The sequence below is a fragment of the Furipterus horrens genome, unplaced genomic scaffold, assembly GCF_987537825.1.
Source record: "Furipterus horrens unplaced genomic scaffold, mFurHor1.1.pri manual_scaffold_3, whole genome shotgun sequence".
Taxonomy (NCBI): Eukaryota; Metazoa; Chordata; class Mammalia; order Chiroptera; family Furipteridae; genus Furipterus; species Furipterus horrens.
The window spans coordinates 181,804,539-181,826,950 of NW_028327173.1; the positions used below are offsets into that span (position 1 = coordinate 181,804,539).

General features: G+C 37.5%; 1 protein-coding gene across 1 annotated transcript in view; it reads right to left on the reverse strand.

Moving 5' to 3' along the window:
* Window positions 1–21,755, reverse strand: part of KCNH5 (potassium voltage-gated channel subfamily H member 5) — a 291,655-nt gene extending 269,900 nt beyond the window's left edge. The window contains exon 1 of the mRNA XM_090272071.1: window positions 21,683–21,755. Within this exon, the coding sequence (XP_090128197.1) occupies window positions 21,683–21,755 (73 nt within the window). The remainder of the gene's footprint in view (window positions 1–21,682) is intronic.
* Between the last annotated feature and the right edge of the window lie 657 nt (window positions 21,756–22,412).

Consider the following 22,412-nt stretch of genomic DNA (forward strand, 5'->3'; position numbering starts at 1 on the left):
GATTTGAAGACATTTCACAAAAGAAGATATACAATGGCCAATAAGCACAACAAGATGCTCACCATCACCATGCATCAGAGAAATGGAAACTAAAAGTACAAAGATATATATCACTGTTCAACCACTAGAGTGGTTATAAAGACTAACAATACAAAATGTTGATAATGTGGAACAACTCAAACTCTTTATAAAATGTTAGGACAAATATAAAATGGCATGATCACTTTGAAAAATGATTTCTTGTAAAGTTAAACATCAACTATGAACCAGAAATTTCACTCCTAGGCATTTACTCAAGTGAAATAAAAACATATGTTTAAAAAAACTTGCAGAAAAAAATGTTCACAACAAATTTATTCATAGGAACCAAAAACTGAAAACAGTGCAAATGTCCATCAATAAGAGAATGGATTTAAAATTGTGGCATATTCATACTCCTATTCAACTGTGGGATGGCAGAGGGGCTGACAGGAAAGAGACAAAAAGAAATTTCTGGGGAAGGTTATTGTTCTCTATCTTTATAAAGGTATAAGTAACACAGGTGTTCACATTTGACAAAGCTAACTGAACTGTACACTTAAGATCTGTGTGCTTTACCTCATATCAATTATACCTCAACTTTAAAAGAAAACACAAATAAGACAAAGGACCAGAGAATCAGAAGTAATAGGAAAGAAGTGGCATTTGAACTGAACCTTAACTATAAGAACGGTGATACCATCCTTCCTTGGTACATGAGGTGATTGTAGTAGAAAATAAAATGAGCTTACTTCCACAAAAAATGCTTCAGAAAATTAATTTCTCTATAAATAGATAATATTTTCTTTTATGCATAGCCATCAATTATAAATATTTATAATATGATCACCAAAAATTATCTTCTTTCCATCTTAGCCCACTCCAGGTTCATGACTAGGTAACTGCGGCCGTCCATACAGCTAGCTACAGGGTCTCCCAGCCTCAACTCATCCTGATTCTCAGTCTGATTTTCAGACTAATGTTCACTTGTCCCCATGAAGCCCTGCCTCCATCCTACCACTCTTCATGCAGATCAAGACTCCCAACTGGTTACATTGTCAAATCCTCTCCCAGACTTACAAAACCCTCTGAAATCCAGCCTCACCCTCCCTGAGTGAACAAACATATTTCTCACTATTCTTAAAGTTCATACTTCTAACGTAAGGCCACTTTCCTCATTGTGTCCCCAAAATATACTCACTCATGATGCCTACTATCTGCCTGAAACATTTCCTCCAACCCTTTGCCTATCTAAACTTTTAAGAACCAGCTCAATTCTACTTTTTCTATGACACTCACTGAGTATCACTCAGCCCACATTCCCCTCTGACTACCAACCCTTCACAGGACAAACTTACTATGAAAGTTGTTTATTCTCACTGGTCCCATCTACTCAGCTCCTATTCACTCAACTCACTCCTTCCTGGCTTCAATCTTCTCCACTCCAGGTACCCAAGATCACCAATAACCTCTTCACATCACCAAACCCAAAGGATGCTTTTCACTCATTTCACTTGACAATCCAGGAGCTTGATAACCGCTCCCTCTTTTAAAACTCCTCAACCATTAGCTTTCATAGAACAACATTCCCCTATTTCTTTGGACATTCCTCCATTTCCTTTGCAGCCTCAACATTCTTTATGCAGTGAGTATATATTAGAGTTCCCCATGTCAGCTCCTCTTATACTTTCACCTATCTCCATAGATTCAGTAACTCAACATTTTATGTTGTCAAACCAGACCTCATCTATAAACTCTAGATCTTGATATCCAAGTTGATCTCCCCTCTTAGGTATCTTAAATGTACCTCAGTAGAATATGACCATGATTTTCATTACCTTAAATCAAGTACTTTTCTGGTGTTTCCTGTCTTGGAGAATGGAATCACTATCCATGTACTTATGTAAGTCAGAAATCTGGGAGCCATCTTTTAGCATTCTTCTCATTACACTTATAACTAACCCATTACCAAATCTTATTAATTTTATCTCCTAAAATTCTTTCAAATATTTCCAGTTCTCTGGATCCTCACCATCATCTGCCAACTCCAAGCTCCGATCATCTATTCCCTGAACAACTCCACTAGCTATCTAAATGGTTTTACTTCAACCTTCTCTGTGATTCCCTTAATGGATTGTCCACACTGAAGCCCAACTGGTCTTTTGAAAATTCAATTGGATCATGTTCCTTCCCTGCTTTAATACCCATCAAGGGCTTATCATTTCCCTGAAAGTACATCAAACCTCAGTTCTCATCATTTTGCCCTTGCTCTGAGTACAACAGCCACACTCATTTTTCTTATATTTTTGTAAGCTTCACGTACTCTCCCACCATAGGACCTTTTAACTTGCCATTCTGTTTGTCTAAACATCATTCCTTTCCCTCTCCATTTGGTTGACACCTACATTTACTTAGATCTTAACTCAGTTGTCATAAGCTCAATGAAGCTTTTCCTGACCTTCTCACTGGGTCACCTCCAATAATTTAAGAGTTGATGTGGTTAGGGTTTGATGATGTCATGAGGATAGAATCCCTCATGAATGTAATTAGTACCCTTATAAGAGTCACAAAAGAGGTTCCTTCCTCTTCTCTGTTCTCCATCATATGAGGATACAGTGAGGAGTCAGTATTCTGCAACCAGAAGGAGGTTCCTAACCAAAACCTGACCATGCTGGCACCCAGCCTCTACCCCATTTATGGTATTTTGCTACAGCAACACAATTACACTAAGATATTTATCAATGCATCTTCAGGAAATTAGTTCTGATGTGTCCTTATAGCTTTTAGCATAGCAATTTTCAACTGGTGTGTTGCAATAATTTTTAACACAACAATAACCATCTGGTGTGAATGCCCTGTCTTGAACCATGAATATATAGGTCATAGAATAGAGTTGCATCTTACTGATGACATCACATTAAAAAGTTGTGTCTGATGGTTTAATTCTTTTTACCAGAAATCTTTTTTTTTTTTTTTTTCTTTTTTTTTTTTTTAAGTATATTTTATTGATTATATTGTTACAATAGTTCCAATTTTTTCCCCTTTGCTCCCCTCCGCCCAGCACCCCCCTTCCCCGACATTCCCCCCCCCCAAGTCCATGCCCATTGCTCACGCTTTCATATATTCTTCTTCTTTTTTTAAAAAATAATTAATTAATTAGTTAAATATTTGAACAATAAAAAATAACAATCCCTCCCTCTCAGACTTAAGACCCTTTACAATCTTATAAAGGACAATGGACGAAGGTCTCGAGCTCCTCTAGCTGCTTCAAGCTGGGCATGGTCGTCGTCCTACCTACCCTTGGGTCAAGAAATCCCTAATAAGAGTGGGGTTGTGGAGGGGAGGGTGGCCTTCCCACAAGGGGAAGGATCGTGCAGACTCCAGGTTGGTTGGCTGTCTCTGGACAACGGCATGCTTGATTTAACAGGCTGGCATCCTTGTTGTATTCTGGGGGCAACAGGGTTAAAGGACATCATTCAATCCGTAACCACTAGATGACAAAAGACAGGTATTAATTTTTCAATGTCCCACATTAGGGAAAAGAAGGGCTTCTTTAGAGGAAGGTATTCCAGGTACATCTCACCTGTCCAAAACCCTTTTGCCCATTATACTTAGTTTGGACTGAGGGAAATATTTTAGGTTTCCCCCCTCTCAGGCCTCTGGGCTCTTTCTATCCAAGCCATTAGGATAGGAAAGAGAAACCAGTTTTAAAGTGAAGCCCACAGACCACCCCATTCTTCACCAACCCAGCCACTTAGTTCAGTCAAACCATTGAGTCTCTGGAGGCAGCAATGCAGACAGGATTAAGTGAGGCCTATACGTACAGACAATCACTCAGGTAATGAGATCGTAGGCTTATGCCCTTTGAAAACAGAAAACACATGTTAATTTATGTAACATAACCCACACACAAGTTTATAGATCTGTAGGACTGTCTTATCGGAAAGACATCCAGTTGCAAGGCATTTGACATTCTTCTTGCCTGTAAATTAAACATCTTTGATAATGCCACAGACATAGTTTAACTTTCAAATGAAAACAAATTTTAAATGAAAAGAAACTTTAAAGACGGTTAGCTGCACTACTTTATAGTCTGCCACTGGGCATTGTGATCTTCCTTGAATCTTGATTTTTCTCCCTAGGATTACCCTCCTTGTCATTAAAGGGACTGCATTAAGTCCATTTTTAATTTATCCTGTTCATTTGCATAAACACAACAAGAGCAGCAAATGATCACTTATGATCTTTAGTTTTGCTTTGCTGGAACTTACGCAAGGAACATTTAGGGTGACCTTCAGTCTGCCCTTCAGGGCACAGAAGCTGAGCCACATACCTGGCATTCAGCCTTGCCTGTAAACACCTGTCTTTTCCAGGTCCTCCTGGTTTTCCATTGTGCCTTAAGGTCCCTTCCAGCAATCTTTCAGGAAAACAACCTTCGTTCCTTCCCTGGAAAGATTGCTATGGACCGCTTATCCATCCAAGGTACCAGGCCTTTTATCTCGTGGACTTTTATTACCTTTGAAAGTCAGTCCCAGTTGCTCAGGGCTTTTTGGTAACAACCAAAGCCCAAGCATGTCTCCTTTAGGCATGACATTCCAGTCAAAGTCTTAGTCAAAAAATCGCTATTGACAACTGGTCTTATTAGTTTTATGCAAAGAAACTTAGGTCATTACTTACTTCTTTAGAATGCCAAATTCTGGAGGGATCAGATAGGGAGAAAGTATATACAGTGTGAAGGAAAATCCTTGTCCTTCTAATATTCACTGAACTTGCATTTCTATTCTTTATATTTTTATTTTTTCCCCCCACTAAAAATTTTTCTGTTTGTTTGTTTTTCCATTACAGTTGTCTCACTTTTTTCCCCCTCTTGCTTCTCTGCACCCTTTCCCTCCCTTCTCCCACATTCAGTCCCCACCCAGCTGTCCATGTCCATGGATCATTTATACATGTTCCTTGACTAGACCCTTCCCCTTTTTACCACTTCTCTCCCTCCCATCTCCCCCTTTGTTACTGTTAGTTTATTCCTCGTTTACATACCTCTGGTTCAATTTTGCTCATTTGTTTGTGTTGTTCATTAGTTTCCTTTAACAGGTGATAGCATAAGGTAATTTTCTTTTGTTGCCTGGCTTATTTTGCTAAGCATAATTCTCTCTAGTTCCAATCATGTTGTTGCAAATGGTAGAAGTTCCTTCTTTCTTTCAGTATTTATTCATTGTCATTTTCCCCCTTTGTACTCGTGTTCCTCTCTGTCTCTCTCTGTTTCTTCATCTTCTTAAAGCAGACCCTTTAGCATCTCTTGCAATACTGGTTTGGTGGAGATGTATTCTTTTAACCTTCTTTTGTCTTGGAAACTCCTTATTTCACCTTCCATTTTGAATGAGAGCCTTGCTGGGTAGAGTATTCTTGGTTGTACGCCTTTGTTTTTCATTACTTGGAATATATTTTGCCATTCCCTTCTGGCTTGTAGTGTTTCTGCTGAGAAATCTGATGATAGCCTTATTGGAGCTCCCTTGTATGTTATTAGTTGTTTCTCTCTTGCTGCTTTTAGGATTCTCTCTTTGTCTTTGAATGTTGCCATTTGAATTATGATGTGTCTTGAAGTGGGCCTGTTGGGGTTCATCTTCATTGGGACCCTCTGTGCTTCCTGGACTTGCATGATTCTTTCTCTCTTCATGTTAGGGAAGTTTTCTGTCATTAGTTTTTCAAAGAGGTTTTCTATCCCTTGCTCTTCTTCTTCTCCTTCTGGAATTCCTATGATACGGATATTATTACGTTTCATGTTGTCCTGCAGCTGTCTTAGAGCCTCTTCAGTCTTGTTCAGCCTTTTTTCATTTTGTTGCACTGTCTGTGAGTTTTTGTCTACATTGTCCTCCAGCTCGCTGATCCGATTTTCTGCTTCCTCTAGCCTGTTTTTAATTCCTTCTACTGTGTTCTTCAATTCAGAGATCATATTCTTCATTTCCTCCTGGCTCTTATTGATAGCTTCCATGTCCTTTTTGATGCTGGTATAGTGCTCAGTAAGTTCCTTATAGTTCTTCTGGAGTTCTTTGCAGTTTCCGCTGAGCTCATTGAGCTTCTCCATAATCCATGCTTTCAATTCCGTATCTGATAGTTGGCTCCCCTCTCTTTCATTTAGCACTCTTTCTGGGGACTCTGCCTTTCCTTTCGATGGGGGGTTGTTTCTCTGTCTCCCCATTTTTGTGACTCCTATTGTTTGTTGGTGCTTCTTAGAATGATCTGCACTTCCTGGATCTGCCCCTGGTGGCGTCAGATCTTGTACCAGTCTGGGCCTAGGCAGCCTGTTGGAGACTTCCAGGGATCTACTGCCTTTGTCTGTCTCCTTTAGTTGATAATCTATTCAATCTGTAATTAGCCGTCAGGCTTAAGGACTATGGGTGTGGCAGCTTAATTCCTGTAGGCAGGGCCTTTGCTTCCCCTCAGGCTGATGCCACTTGGCCGGGAATGGTCTGCCGGTCACGTTGTGATGTAGCGGCCTTTTCTGTCTCTCTGTGGTTATAAGACTTCTCTCCAGCTGGTGTTCGGTTGGTTATTCCAGATGATTTCTCCAAAATTGCGTTGTAAATCCAGACTAGTTCTGGGAGGAAGTTAGTGTAGCTTCCACTTACTCTTCCGCCATCTTGTTTCTCTACCAGAAATCTTTATATACAAGTATAGGCACCTGATTTTTTTTTAAAGTAACTTTGGAGCAAAAACAGTAGATAATCACTATTATTATTTTTGTAAATCAATCAAAATTATACCTTTTTAAGCTCAGATCAAAAAATATATTTTTGGTGTGCCACAGAATTTTAGTAATTAGTTTAAGTGTGTCATGAGATGAAAAATGTTGAAAATCACTGTCTTAGCACATCAAGAGTCATGGAAAACTGAACATTTCTTGAAATCCAGACTTTTCCATTTCTGGAAGATGTTTACAAACATCCAAATGGTTCCAATACACAATATGTTTCTGCAGGAGGGCCTAAGAATCGGGTCATTACTCCTACCAGGTGGTCGTAGCCCAGTACAACATTTCAGAAGCTGTAATTCCACACATGAGCAGATTCTTAAATGGATCTTTGCAAGAGGCTGAGTCTTGAAAATATCTCATTATACAGGGTGAGACAAAAGTAGGTTTACAGTCATGAGTACACAAAACACAGAATGTATTCATTTATTATTATTTATTAATTATTGTGTTACTTTCCATACAACAACTGTAAACCTACTTTTGCCCCACCCTGTATTCTTTCAAGGCCATTGAGTATTCTCTCAGAGATAGACATGAAATAAAACAGGCACTTTCACTCAAGAATGAGGGGATTGAAAACTAAATCACAGGCCCTTAATTCAAAATGGTCTACTAGGAACCATAAGTCTTTCTCAATTTTGACTTTATATTCCATTGGGATGGAGGTGAGGAGGGCTGGAGTGGGCCACTGGAGTTACTCATTCCAGGCCCCTCAAAGATTCTCTTAATTGGTCTGGAGTGAAATCCAGGCATTAATATTGGGTTGGCCAAAAAGCCTGTTTCATTTTTCCATAAAATAAATGATACATTTTTTATTTTCACAAATAACTTTATTGATTTGGATATATTGAGCATATCAGCTATCTTCCACTTTGGGTTTCTGTGGGCAGAGGCCAACATCTCCCAATGCATAAGACAGCCCCACAGCAAAGAGTTATTTGGCCAAAATGTCAATAGTATTGAAACTTGGCAAACCATTTTTGACACTTTCGATCAGTCACAGCACCTTCTCCATACACTGCACAAGTCTTTTGTGTTCCAGTTGCATTTTTATCTTTCTTGAAACAATAAAGCACAATATGCTGAAAATGTTGTGTATTTTCTTCCATCTTCAAAATTAAAATGGCTGCACAAAAATGCACCAACTTTGATTTTTTTTAAATGCCCACTGATATGACAACTGTCTCAATATAATCTAACAAAATTGTTTTGAATAAAGTTAAAAACAACTAAGAATTGCTACAGCCATCATATGGAAAAAAATAAATGAACTTTTTGGCCAACCCAGTATTTGTTTTTAAATTTCATTTGGTTCTTACGTATAGCTAGGATAGAGAATCACTAATTCATTACCACAATAATTCCTACATGCTGGCAGCTGCAATAGAATCTTGCACTGAGTATCAAAAATACAGATTGCTAAATAATAATACAGGCACACTAAAAAGACTTCCTCACTATATTTCTGAAGTGCAATCTAAGGTTTTGTTTTGCTACAACATAAAGGAAGCGTTTCCTTTTTACAGCATTGTCCCAGTAGGAAAATAAATACGTTTAACTCAATACCCCTGAATATTAATCCCATTCCTAAAGGAGATCATATGCAAACTCTGAGGTCAATAATCCTGGCTGATAGAAATTTCTGGAAGAAGAGCAGTTATATTCAGTCAATGAAAATAATATAAAACTATGGGAAATGTTTCTTCCCTTTCTTACAGGAATTCCAAGAAAAGAACATTTTCTTCTGAGCTGCTCCAACACTACCTATTCCTGACATAATTGGACAGTTTTTTAGTTTTTTGTTTTGTTTCTATGAAAACTGTGTATCCTGATCCAGAAATTCCATGGACATTAACAATGGGTGGGTGGGGGGAGACATTAAATTTCTCTCTCCCCCTATCCCTCCCCCCCTCCTCTTTTTCAATGCAAATAAACCCTAGAAGGATATATTTCAGAGCACTAGCGCTGAGAAGTTTTAAGATATTCAGAAGTGCCAAGCCACACAAAAGAATTCTAGGGTACTGACAAGGAGAGAAGACATGGAATGGAGGTGAAGGCAAAGAACTTCACAAAAACAAACTAAAACACCGAATAAAACACTTTCACTAATTTACAGTTTCCAAGGTCTAGGGCTGCTTCTGAGGAAAGTCAGTCGAATTGTATTCACTTAGTCCTACCTTTAGGGAAGTGCACCAGCCGGAAATCATCACTCCTATTCTCAAAACCCTAAAACCCTGGCACAGAGCTCCTGCAGCAGAGGTGAAGTGCCAGCAGAAACCCAGAAACCCGGAAACCTGGGCTCAGGGTTCTTTCATGCTGCTCTCCCAAATCACGGATCTCCCATGGGGAAGAACTTGAGTGTAGGTGTTCGCAGCTCCAAGGTACCCCAGACTCCACAATCCTCTGATTCAAGGAGCTCAAGAATGCACATTGCAAAAATCAGCGACCAAGAAGGGAAATTTGAAGCTTAAAAGCAACACAATAAAACCCACATAACAATAATGACTAACATTTTCTAAGAGAGTGGTAGAAGAGGGCATTCAACAATGCTAATTGTCAAACATTCATTATAAATTAGGTTTGGGTTTGGGATTTTGGTTTTATTTAACAAGTTACTTCATTTCTAATCCAAATCAATCTCTTATTGAAATCTGAAGCTACACATTTCTAATCCACAGGAACAGACTGGCCAAGCTAATTGCCTGGCCAAATGTATAAATAGTATAACAGAAGTCACCTCTGTCCACAGTTACACTGAGCTCCCTTTGGTTGCATTCTTCTTTACTTCAAGGGAATGAAGGGGGAACTAGATGACAAAGTGATTATGCAGGAGATCCCTACAGCATCACTCCAATCTGGCTGTCTCCCAGTTTTCCCCATCTCAGGGAACTTTTCCCCACCTCAATCTATACTCAGAAGTTCAAATCAAAATCTTGAAAGTCATCCTCATCCTTCTTCATTCATGCCATCCAATACCCTACTAATTCTACAAACAAAGCATGTCAGATGCATCCGCTTCTCTTCATCTCTACTGCTACCAACTCGGGCCATGCTTCCATCATCTATTGTCAGAGTCTCCTAAGCTGGTCCCTAATATCATTCCTCCTCCCTCCAATCCAACTTGTTGTTACACAACAAGTAACCCTTCTGGTCGATCTGTCCACAGCATTGGAATATAATGCAAAAGCCTGGTCCTGAATAGCCAGGTCCCTAATTGTCTCCGTCCATGCTAACTTCCCATCTTACTCTTTTTTGTGGCCACTGCAATCCAACCACACCAGCCTTTAAGCTTCATAAAATTAGCCAGTCATTTTCTCTTTCTCTCCTTAGGACTGTTCACATGTTTTCTCATTGCCCAAAATATTCCTCTGTCCACATACCACCTAGGTACCTCTTACTTTAGGTCTCAATTTAACACTACTTCCTTAAAAAGGCCTTCCCTCACACCATCTCCCAATCAAAATTAGTCCCTTTTACACTTAAATCAGAGCACCCTCCCTTGTTCCTTCAACATGCTTACCACAACTGTAATTATATATTTAATATGAGTTATCTGAATGCCTGTTTCCCTAACAGACTTCAAGTCCCAAGAGGTCAGGAACCATGTCTGTTTGTTCATCACTGAATACCCGCAAGTGTTTGTCAAATGATCAAACCAAATATAAAAATTCTGATTCCTGTTTAAAGTCATACAGGAATAAATAATTATTAGAGCAATGTTACACATTGTCAAGAACATAGATAAGAACCATGTTAGGTATTTTTCTTCAAAGAACTGACAATATTGTAAAAAATAAAAATAAAAATAGGTATTCCTAAACAGATTTCCCTGTACTTGTGAATTTAAATCACAGAATATATATTATTTTTTAAACTTGTCTTCTGGGTGAGCTATATCTATAGACATATTTAAGTTTCATAGAAGAGTAACAACAAAACAGTTCCCAAAGCACATATAACACATTTTATGTGGACGAAATAAAGTCATGGCACAGGTAGCTAAACAAAAGCATAAATAATTTATATGTCACGCCCATGTCCACAATGTTGATTTCTGGTAGGTGCACTGCACACTTCTACTATATCAATAACAGAATAAGAGGCTGGTATTTTTCCTGTTCTTACAATACATCTTTATCCTACAGTTCTACAGGGAAATATATATATATATGTATGTGTATGGTGTGTGTATGTGTCAACACATACATTTTGTACCCTTCCACAATGATACTAATTATTATATAATAATATTGGCAACATTAGGCAGACCATCACTGTGGGAGTTCAAAATATGCAAAAAATATTTACTAATTTATTCAAATTTGTTCAGCTGTCATCAAAGTTAAAAATTTGCCTCCATGTTTCATCTCCTTCAAGATCAAAGGTACATTTTTAACTTTCTGTGTATCTTTGATGGTGGTATTTGTCCATCTAGTGAAAGTGGTTCAGAACGCATAAGAAACTGCATATTTCTGAAATTCAAGTGGTAGGAATAATAGAAATTTTGTTATAAAAATACTTCTACAACAAAAAATGTTCAACGATGCAAAGTTTCTACTATTAATAGTTGTTGTTTTGTTCATAAGAAGATGGATTTCCAAAAAGAACTTCGATCAGAATCATCAGAAGGAAAATATGACTGTAATAATAGCCTATAGGATTCATAGTCTCAAAATACAACAAAAAACCTTTCTGTGAATACAGATAGTGACAATTTTCTACTGGGTTTTATTACAACAAGATTTCTTAAAATACCTAAAGCCATAAGACATTCACTAATTATATAATATTAGATAAAAGCTAACTAAGTCAAGATGTGTTTATCAGGGGGAAAAAAAGTATTACATATTTAATGATTCAGCAGCATTTTTCAATCCAGGGAATAAACAAACCTTGCTTTTGCAAATGAATTGCATCTGTTCTGAAGGGATTATATGTTTTCTTTGAAGTTAACCTTTTAAGGCAGTTGAACACTAGTGACAAGATAACCAACAAAGAATTTCAATTAAAAGACTAGTCTAATCTGCACACCTGGTAGAAAAATAAGCAAAGCTTTTCCGAATGCATTTACAATCTAATTAATTTTTTAAAGCTTTGTCCTGTTTTATTTTAATTTCTACTATCAATTAGCTAGGAGCTAATTGTTCAAGGGAAAGATACAGATCACAAATTCAATTCAATCCTCTCCTTTGGCCGTATTTCACTGGGCCAGTAACAAAAAAAAGGCTGACATTTCTGCCTTCTTCAGCTTCTTCAAGCACAGCCAGTCACTGAGGTGAAGAGAACTGAGGTTTCTTTGGCTCTAAAGTAGTAGGTTTTTGTTGAGTAGAGAAGGAGTATCTGTTTGTTTTTGTTTTATGTTTTTTGTTTTTTCCTCCAACTAAATAGGTCCTTTGTAAAGTGAATTCAAATGCTTTTAAGCTCAGATCCACCAGTTTATGGAAATTGCAACTCTTACTGCTTTGCTTTCTTCAGATTAAAAGAGGAAGGAAGGGAGGAAGGAAAGAAGGAAGGAAGGAAGGGAGGGGGGGAAGGGAGGGAGGGAGGAAGGGAGGGAAGATAGGGGAAAAAAAGAATATTATTAAGCCCTTAATGAGGCACAGGGCAAGATCCACCACATATGTGGGTCTGCTGAGTTTTTCCAACAGTTACTATAACCCTGGAGGATCCTGGTGTGTCACTGTAGGTAAAAGCTCAAGCCAGGACAAAAGTCTGTGTCATCAAGATGGAAACGCCTTCGCTCTGTTGACAGCGCTGTTCTCTGAGCTTGGAAATGCCCCACAGAGTTCCAGAAAAGTTACCAGTTACTTTGACCATGGGTGCTCAAATAGAGAGAGCGACTACTTTAGGAATAAATATAATGTATTACACCTTTCATTCCTCATTCTCAGAGGAGATATTTTGTGTCCAAGCCCAACTCGTTCTACAATCATTTTCATTGTTATTCTATTACAGTGGTCCCAATTTTTCCCTGTATGTCCTCCTTCACCCATCCCAACTCCCGCTCCCACAGTTAATTCCCACATTGCTGTCCATGTTCATGGGTCATTCATACATGTTCTTTGTCTAGTCCCTTCCCCTTCTTTCCACCAAGCCCAACTCATTCCTTTCCACCTGTCATTCTTTCTTTGGTCCATCATATTTGTATATACTGGCTGCATATGATGTCAGCTGTGGACATGTTTCATGCCCTGATATGAGTCAGTATAGTAAATGAGCATAAATGCACTCATTCTGCACACAGCACCTATGGAGGTACAAAAAATGTACCTGGCAAAATCTTATCCCTAAAGATTGGTGATTGGTAATTATATCTCAATAGCTTTGACAGAAATGGGGAAATACTAAAGAAACTAAGTCTGTTTGAAACCAAAACCAATGATAAATATAGTTCTGGCCACACTGGGTTTTAGGTGATATGAGAAGTATAAGAAGGGAAATTGTACAGGCCATTGGCATATAGGACCAGAGCACAGAAAAGATAAAGCCAGCACAGAGGACAAAAGGAAAGAAGGTGAAGACATAAGAAAGACAGCTGAAGGCTGAACCTGGATGACTATTCATTCTTCAGAAGGGAGAAGAGAAGAGGGAAGGAGAGGAAAGGAAAAAAGGAACAGAAAGAGAACCCAGGAAAAAGGGCAGGAGAGGGCTGCAAAGACATGAAGTCCAAAAGATGAGCTGGGATGTGGAAGAGTAGGGGAACACATTCTCAAATCCTGCAAAGCCATAAAAATATAGACAAATAATAGGCCTTTGGAGTCACAAGAACGTGCACTTGTATGTATCCTTCTAGGAAGCTTCAACAATACGGTACTGACAGAAATCAGTTGAAAACAGTTGCAAAAACAAATGGTGACCAAGAACTAAAGGCATCAACTACAGATGGTGCATTCAGAGATTCAAACATCTAAATGATAGTAACTAACAACACTGATGCTGATACTGCTTCTTATGTGCCAGACACTATTCTGAGCACTTTGCACATACTATATCATTCAATCCTCACCCTAATACCGTAAGCTAAATACTATTATTACTTGTATTTTACAGAGGAGAAAACTAGGTGCAGATAAGTAAGCCACAGAGCTAGTAATCAGAGCCTGGACTCTAATGCAAACCTCCAGAACCAGAACATATGGCTCTTAACAAATGTATACACTGTCTTCACGTTGAAAAAAGAAAAAGAAAAAAGAAACACCATTTTTATCATTGTGTTCATTATGTATCCCCAGTGCTTAGATCAGTACCTAGCACACAGTAAGGACTTAATGAATTTCTGTTGCATTAATAAATGATTAACTAGAAAGAGTATGAGGATCAACCAAAAGATTGAGACTTGTTTTTAAGGGACTTTATTCTGGGACTGTTTAAGCTTCACTGAAAATTTCCTCTATTTTCTCAATGCTATTAATATATGAAAATAAAGTCATTGTGTTTATATTTGCCCCAAATAAAAAATATATATACCAGCAGACAAAACAGACTTATAGAAAAGATCAGGATAACGGTTAGTATTTGCCCTCAATCCAAGTGAGTTGTTTGATTTTCAGTTAAAGGTGATGTGACGTTGGCCCTGCAGTCTCTAAATAGTCAAAATCCATTTTCCCTCTTCCACCAGATATAGTATAGGGCTGTAAGCTGCTCCTCAAGGCAAAACACCAAAAAATATTTAACCGGGTAAGAACTGATTCTCAACTATTAAACTTAACCGTCAATAACTCCTAACTGCAAAATTGTTCGAAAATAATTTAATTAGAATATACAGACTTCTAAAAAGTTCCTTTTTGCATTAAGTAATTGAACTTTTAAGCCCTTGGAGATTTGAACAGAGTGACAGAAACTATTTCAGCTGTATCTGAAGTTGGAACAGAAGACGAGCGGGAGATCATTTACACATTCACCTCTCATGCTCCCAAGAGACCCATCTGATTGGCTCTATACAATGCTATTTCTGTTTTCAAATGTACAAATTCATGAAATATTTTATGAATTTGTAATTATGCAATCACTTATACAAGCTTATTTAATAGGTTAAACCAGCATTGTTTTAGGGAAAAAATCAATTATGGACTTGTTTAACATAGGAGACAAAATCAAAAAGCATTTATTCAACTAGTACTTAGTGCTATGTGCAGTATGATGCATGTCCTTACAGAGCTTAGTTCATGCATCAACATTTTCATGACTTCCTATGTCATTACCTGTAGAAACTGCTATTGTACACTTAAGCTCAGATCTCAAATTGCTTGTCTCTTGAAATCAATAGGACTTCATACATAGTACTTACATTTATTTTATGGGACCAGACCCCAAGAAATAAAGAAATTCATTTCAATAAAATTCCATGTAGCTTTTCGACCACTCTTTCTATCTATATTTCTCTGCTCTTCATTTAATTTTTCTACCTATTTCCATGTGAAAACTTAATATATCACAAAACTACTATCTAGAATGTATACAAATGTATCTCTTTATTTTAAGAGTAACCAAATACTAAAATAAAGTCTAAAATACACACTGATTTATGAGACTACGTTAGTACTGCCCTCATTCGATCAAATATTTTTCAAGACTAAACCTTACCAATATTAATTTCTACATTATATAAAATAAGAATATTTAAATAATTATTTTTATTCATTACTCAATGATAAAAAGGAGTCATGCCATACATCATTAAGTTAGAGTCTTTAGTGGAATATAATGAGGATTCTTTTCCATTTTATTAAGGTATAATTGACAAATAAAAGCTGTATATATTTCAGGTTGTAGAACTTAATGGTTTTGATGTATGTACACAACGTGAAATGATTAGCACAATCAATCTAATTCTTTTATCCATTACCTCATATAATTATCATTTTCTTTCCTTTGTGTGTGCGTGTGATGAGAACATAAAATAGGCTTTTTTTTTAGTCCTACTCTGTTATTGTAAAGGAATAATGTTTCATAAATATCCGTTTCATAGAGCATATCAAGACTACTTTCTTTAACCTCAGTTTCCACAACAATTGCCACTAGTTTTTTGGTTGTGACTTATTATTTTTGTTTATTTGATTTCACAACACAGCATTTTTATTCATAAAATTACTATATGACATATTTTAATTTTCCCATTAAAATTAATTTTGTTTAGGACATTGCAAAGCACATTACAATATGCAATTTCTAGCCCTCCTCACCGCTCCCCCAAAAAACCTTAATCCAAGATTCAGACTTGATAATTAATAGGAAATACCACTTAAAGTAATATTACCACCAATCATATTTTGGGGATAGTTTAATAAGTTTGGAGAACTTTGAAGAATATTTGTTTTAGCACTGCATTTTATTTTAAAAGTTTGGATAATATAAAAATACAATCATATCCTAGGGAGGTAACCATAAATCTGTGAACTATCTGTCAATAAAATCGAAGCACCATCATGAACTGATTCTGCTTCACCAATTTTACATAAATTATATGAAGACATATGCCAGAGGGCAATTTTATTGGAATATAATATATAGTCATCCTTCCAGTATGAACATTATTTAGATGGCATTTTCCTTATACTTCATATATTTTACCACCACACTGAAATGATTTATTATAATAAAATTTTATCCATCTGCTAAAGTAAATGTTCTACTGGTCTAAAATTTATTTACATTTATTCCTTTACATAGGCTGTTTTTATTAGTATCCCATTCATTTAGTCACAAAACGTTGTCCACCATCAACTAAAATAAGATTGCAATGACCAAAAGATAAAAATAAATAGTTTTCCTGGTTTTACTTTTCTATGTATTATATTTTAAATATTTTCTCCCAAGAGTAACAACTAACTACATTGATTTTTAACTTCCCATCAAACTTGAAGAAAGAAGGGGGGGAAAAAAGAAAGAAAGAAAAACATTCATTACTTGGTTCACCTGTGACAGAACCTAGAGTGACCTCTTGTGGTAAATCCATACTACAGAGCTTTGGAGGACAACACAAACCTTTTCCTAGGCCAGACCCTGGAGAATATGGAAGCACTGTTGGTCCATGCTAGCAAATAGCTGTTATTAACAATGAAAGTCAAAGATAAATATTGACTAAATTGAAGGATTTCTTTTTGGAAATCTAATCAGTCACTGTCAATTAAAATAATCCTAGCTGCTCCCTTCTATCAAAAAATATTGTCTTATACGGTTCTTTTAGTAGGGCAGTTAAAAGATGGCTTGGTACATGGATTTCATACACACCCTACTTCTGGAATCAAGCGAAAGATAGACAAAGAGGGCAATTGTAATGAAGACAAGAGTGTCTTGGGATAAACAGCTCCCTAGTCAGGAAAATACTGCATTTGTTATATAATGCAGTGTGGGCTCTCAAGCAAGAGACAATCCTCTGACTTATTTATAAATATAATTTAGGAAGTTGCCAGTATAATTCCAACCTCTCTCATATTCTAATAGTGAAAGTGATACATTATAAGAACTGGGTAAACCAATGCTTCTAAAAACATTTACATGGTTTTATCAGTATTTCCTGAATTGTGAGTTAGATGTTAAAGAAAATCTTTCAAGAGAAAACACCAAGAAATTTATACCCCAAATACCCATTTTTTCCACCATTTCTTTTAAATTGGATAATACTTAAAAATTGTTGTTCCTTTTATGTTTTTAAATCACTAGTTTCTCTATTTCCTCTCCTATAGACTCTTTTTTTAAAGATCTCAGTTTTTATAAATATTAATTATAGCAAAAAAATAAATTTGGATATTCCTATAAGAGACAATTGAGTAAAGAAAGTGTGTGCAACCTGGGTATCTCAAGAAAAATAAAAACTGAGTTCAGTATATTGAAATTCTGAAAGTTAAGTGGTTCATAAAATACTCCCTCCTCTGTCTTCTTTCCTGAGCCCCTTTTTTCTCTAAAGAGAAAAACATTTCTAGTTTTTCATAATGTTCAAAAATATTAAAGAATATTTAATTTCTAATAAAAATACATTATTTTTGAAGTTACAATTTTTCAAAATGGCAACCTAGTTTACTGTTATGCAAAATAACCATTTCTGCCTATTTATTAAGAAATTAAAGACAACACCTGATAAAATGTGCTGCCCAAAGATATAACCACATTGAAGTCCTTGGAAATGTTTTGTTTTTTAAATCTAAAATTCAACCTAATAGTTCTAAAAACTGTAGCTTTATTTCAGTGACTTTCCCTTTACCCACAAGTTTACTGCTCCTTACAGCCTGGTATATGTTGATGAACAGCTTGCATAAATAATTGAAATTTAAATAAGGAAAAGTAGCTTAATAATGTTCCAGACAGATTCAGTCAATAAGAACTTGGGGCCAGAGGCCTTCTGTGAGACATTGCACAGGTGTAATAAACTCACCACATAGTTCCCAAACTTTCCCTACCTACCAGCTTATCTAAAATATATCTAAACCTTGCTATTTACACTTTTGCCCTTAACAGCTTCATGGGCTAATAATGTGCTCTCTATACCTACTAGAATCACATGCCAAGAGTTACTGTAATTCCTTATATTTGTCTAAAGTGGTCTGCTCTTTTATCTTAAAACTAAAGAAATTCCCTACTTTTAATATTTTGGGATTTTTCTTTAAAGTATGTGTGTATCCATCTTACTCAATGGACCTCATTATTTTATTTTACTTTATTTTATAGACTTTGAGTCACCAATAATAATTTGAAATACCTGGCCATAACAGACTGAGTTGACTAAATATGAAAAATAAAAATCCCATCTCCAGAGGTGTGAAATAACAGCAAATAAGTTATAGTGCTACTCTGGGTCTCAGAATATAGCACCATTATTCTGAGAAATTGCAAGTGAGGTTGGAATTTTATTAGGAACTCCTCACATTTAAAAGCATCATCAAGAAGTTGGCTGATGGATTTCTAATTGGCTAAGATTTCAGCTCATTAGTGATATCCATGGATAAATAAGTGCCTGATGCTTTGTTTTCTCTTTGTTTCTGCTTCCCTTTCATGTCTAATCTCAATATGTCCCTCCCTCCATATTTGCTTCTCTCCCTCCCTCTCTTTCCCTCTTTCTCTCCCCACCCTGTTCCCCTCCCTCCCTCCCTCTCTTTATTTCTATTACTTCATACATCTGTCTTGAGGTGTGTAAGAAAGTTTTCTTCTGCACCTATCTTTGTATCTAGGTGATGCCAGTCTGTATGTTTATCTATGTGCATCTCTATGTATATGTTTCTGTATTATTGAACTCTCACTAAAAGATCTGATCTTTTCATAAGAAGAAAATCATGTTGTATCAGAAAGAGAAGCATTTCGTGGACTAAGACAATCCCAGACTATCTCTCCAATTGTTAAATATGTTGGGAGTGCTCCCTCCTTTTCTTTCTTTTTCCACTAAAGCTCTACCAACACTACACTTTCAATGTTGTCAAGTTAGTGAATAATGAAATCTTCACTGTGACAAACTTGATCTGCCTGTGAGAATTCTGAAGGGAATTTTCTCTGTTAATCGCAATTAAACAATTTCTCAGAACAAACTGATCTATTTCTCTGCCAAATCATATAGAAATGGCAACAACTATGGAATACTCCCACATGAATGTGTAGACCAATTTAATTACCATAATTCTCATTTCCTGTAAAAGTGGTACTGAGACTTCCCAGTATTTATTACTTACACATGTGCATATACTTACCTCAAGTATCTAACACATTCAAACAAAGCTCAGAGGTTTTGAGTAGTAGTATTAAAAGTTAGCCATACACAATTAGAGGTGGTATATAAAATACCAAAACAGATGGATTTTAATTCATACTTGGTGTTATCCATGAAAAGGGACATTAAACCAATGAAGCAATTATAAATATGACATGTGAAAAAGATAGAACATTCACTAATTTGGACGGAAGATGTAAAATGTAGGCAACAGCAACAGATATTTCTAAGCCACACTGGTAAATCTTAATTTCATGGTATATCTGAAACAAAAGGTAACCTAAAAACTGGCTTATAGTTCCAGTCTCTACAAGAAGTTTCAACCAAAGATGTTCCATTAGTAAACTTCATTCAAGGACTTATCATCTGTTTTCCGATTACTCTGCAGAGCTACCAAGAGCCTGTAGGTTTTATTTTTTATTTTGAAAAGTCCTTTCACAGACCAAAATACAAGGAGTTGAAATAACTCTAGAGGATGAGAAAGCTGAAATAAGACTGATGTATCTTAAATATCTGATTCTAACAACCTTTAAATATCCCAACTGGTTGTTTTAATAGTAATATCCCTGTGTTAGGTCTGGGATAATATTAACAGAAGAAGGTAATAGATAAACATAGAAATTGCTTACCATTATAAATTATATTTTATATCATCATAAAAAATCAAAAACACATTTGAAATAACACTAGAATAGCTAAAAATATTATAAGTTTTTTAAAAATTATATCAAGCCTATTAGTTATTTTTTTCCAACCCAAAAAGTCTACTCTAGACTGGTAGAGTACCAGATATTGACCAGAGTGGAAGAAGTAAAGTCACACATCAGAGCCTTATGAAAAATAGCATGGGACATTTAAATATATATAGTCCCAAATCAGGGAAAATAATGGGCAAGCTCACTTCTGGAAGATATCTTAATGTAAGAATTAATGTAATGTAGTCTACCAAGTCAGGGAGAGCATAATTGTGTTTAATTATTTATTATCATTTTAGTGTGCTTTGGTTTTTCCCAGTAGGCAGGGAACTTCTTGAGAAAAGAAGTGTCTGAATCATTTTTTTATTCAAAGGACCCCATAGAGTGTCTGTTGTATAAGGCACCCCCAAAATATTGTTTTAATGAATGAAGGAATGAATAAATAAACAATTATGGAACTGCAGATAGTATATCAATTGCTTTGGTCCAATCTCTACTGGAATCAATATGCAGAAATGTCTCATAATTCTCTAAGCAAGGGATTTCAAAACAAAGTAACAGGCCTCTAAAAGGGGGGGAAAAAACTTTACAGCAGGACACTTTACGTATCTTTCTTATAAAATTGAAAATTATATAAAAGAATTTAAGTGGAAGATATAAAGATTTCAGTAAAATGCAAAGTTTATGAGGTCTTCAAATGTGAAATATATAACCATGCCCATTCAGAGTATATCAGAGGAAATGAATGCATAAATACATGGTATTTTAAAGATAATTTAAAAGAAGAAAACCTTCACATTGGTATCGAGGTAAAATGGCATATTTAACATTCTTTCTCTAGTTACTTGAAAAGCACAGAAGCTACTGCTTCCCTTCTACATTTCTCCTCTTTTAAGTCAAATCAAATATCATATTAATCATTATAAGCCAATGCACAATTTAAAAAAGAAAAACTTTAAACATATACTTGACCATAGTAATTGTCTTCATTAGGTTCAACTGAAATTACTCTCCCTAGCACAAGGTTCCTTCCAGCGGTGCCCAGTGGGCCCAAAAGCCAATCCAGAGACTAAATCTTATTAAGTACCCACTTTCGCAGCCATTCCCAACTTGAAGGAAGCCCTCGCACTGAGATTAACTAAATTCTAAGAATTAGTACACTTTCTGCGATCTACTTGGGGAAGAAATGTCGAAAGAGGGTGGACAAGAAATATATCCCTCACCAAACCGAAACTCAACTCTATTCTCCAGATGTACCTGCGCCCTACCCACTCCCCCTTAGCTTCCTCCCGTTTCGGGCTCTGGACAGGTGGGAGGGGGGTGAGCACGTCCTGAGGAGGATCACAACTAACTTTCCATCACCACCTCATTGCCACCCCCATCCCAAATGAGGTCCGGCTGGTAACTGAAGCCGCCAGGTTGGGCTGTCCGCATCCCCCGCCCCCTTTGGGAGAGGGATGGGATGGGGGGCGTGGGCGTGGGCAGGATAGAAGTAGGGGTGTTCTGAACTGCAACTCTTCTTACCGCTGGAGCGCCTGACGATGTTCTCCAAAAATGTGTTCTGAGGTGCCACCAGCCCTCTCTTGCCCCCCGGCATCCTGGGTCTGGAGACCGGCGGCCAGGATCCGCGGCGGGGGAGGGGGGATGCAGGAAGAGAAGGTGGAGGAAGAGTAAGAAAAGGTGGAGGAGAAGATGGAGCCGCAAGAAGAAGGGGCGCGGCGGCGACGGGGTCCCCTGACTGTGTCTCCAGCCCAAACCGGATGAGCAGCTCTGGGGAGGAGGACCAGGCAGTTCATGGTAGTAGCGCTCCCCCGGCCGCCGCTGCCCAGCCTGTGGCGGTGCCGCACACGGGGCTCGGGAACTGCAGGCTCCGCGGGGCACAATGCGCCTGCGCCGCCCCCGCTGTCGCTGTCCCGCCGGTGCTGATGCTCAAGCTGCTGCTGAGGCTGCTGCCGCGGTGGCCGTCGCCTGGGCGCGGGCTCAGCATTTCTCCTCTGCCCCGTGCCCCGAGGCCAGGGGAGCGGGAAGAGCCAACTCGAGCGCCTCTTCTAGTCACTCTTTGGCCAGAACCAGACCCCTTTGCTGCGCCTTCCCTCTCCCCTGCCCCAGCCCACCCTTCTCTAGCAGCTGGATCACCGCTGCCTCGCCGAGCCCAACTTCTGCGGGGCTGTGCGCCGTGTGTCCGCTCCTCTCTCCCTGGAGATCGAGGCAAATGCCCGCGGCCAGTGGGGCCGTGGAGTGGGAGAGGGAGTGG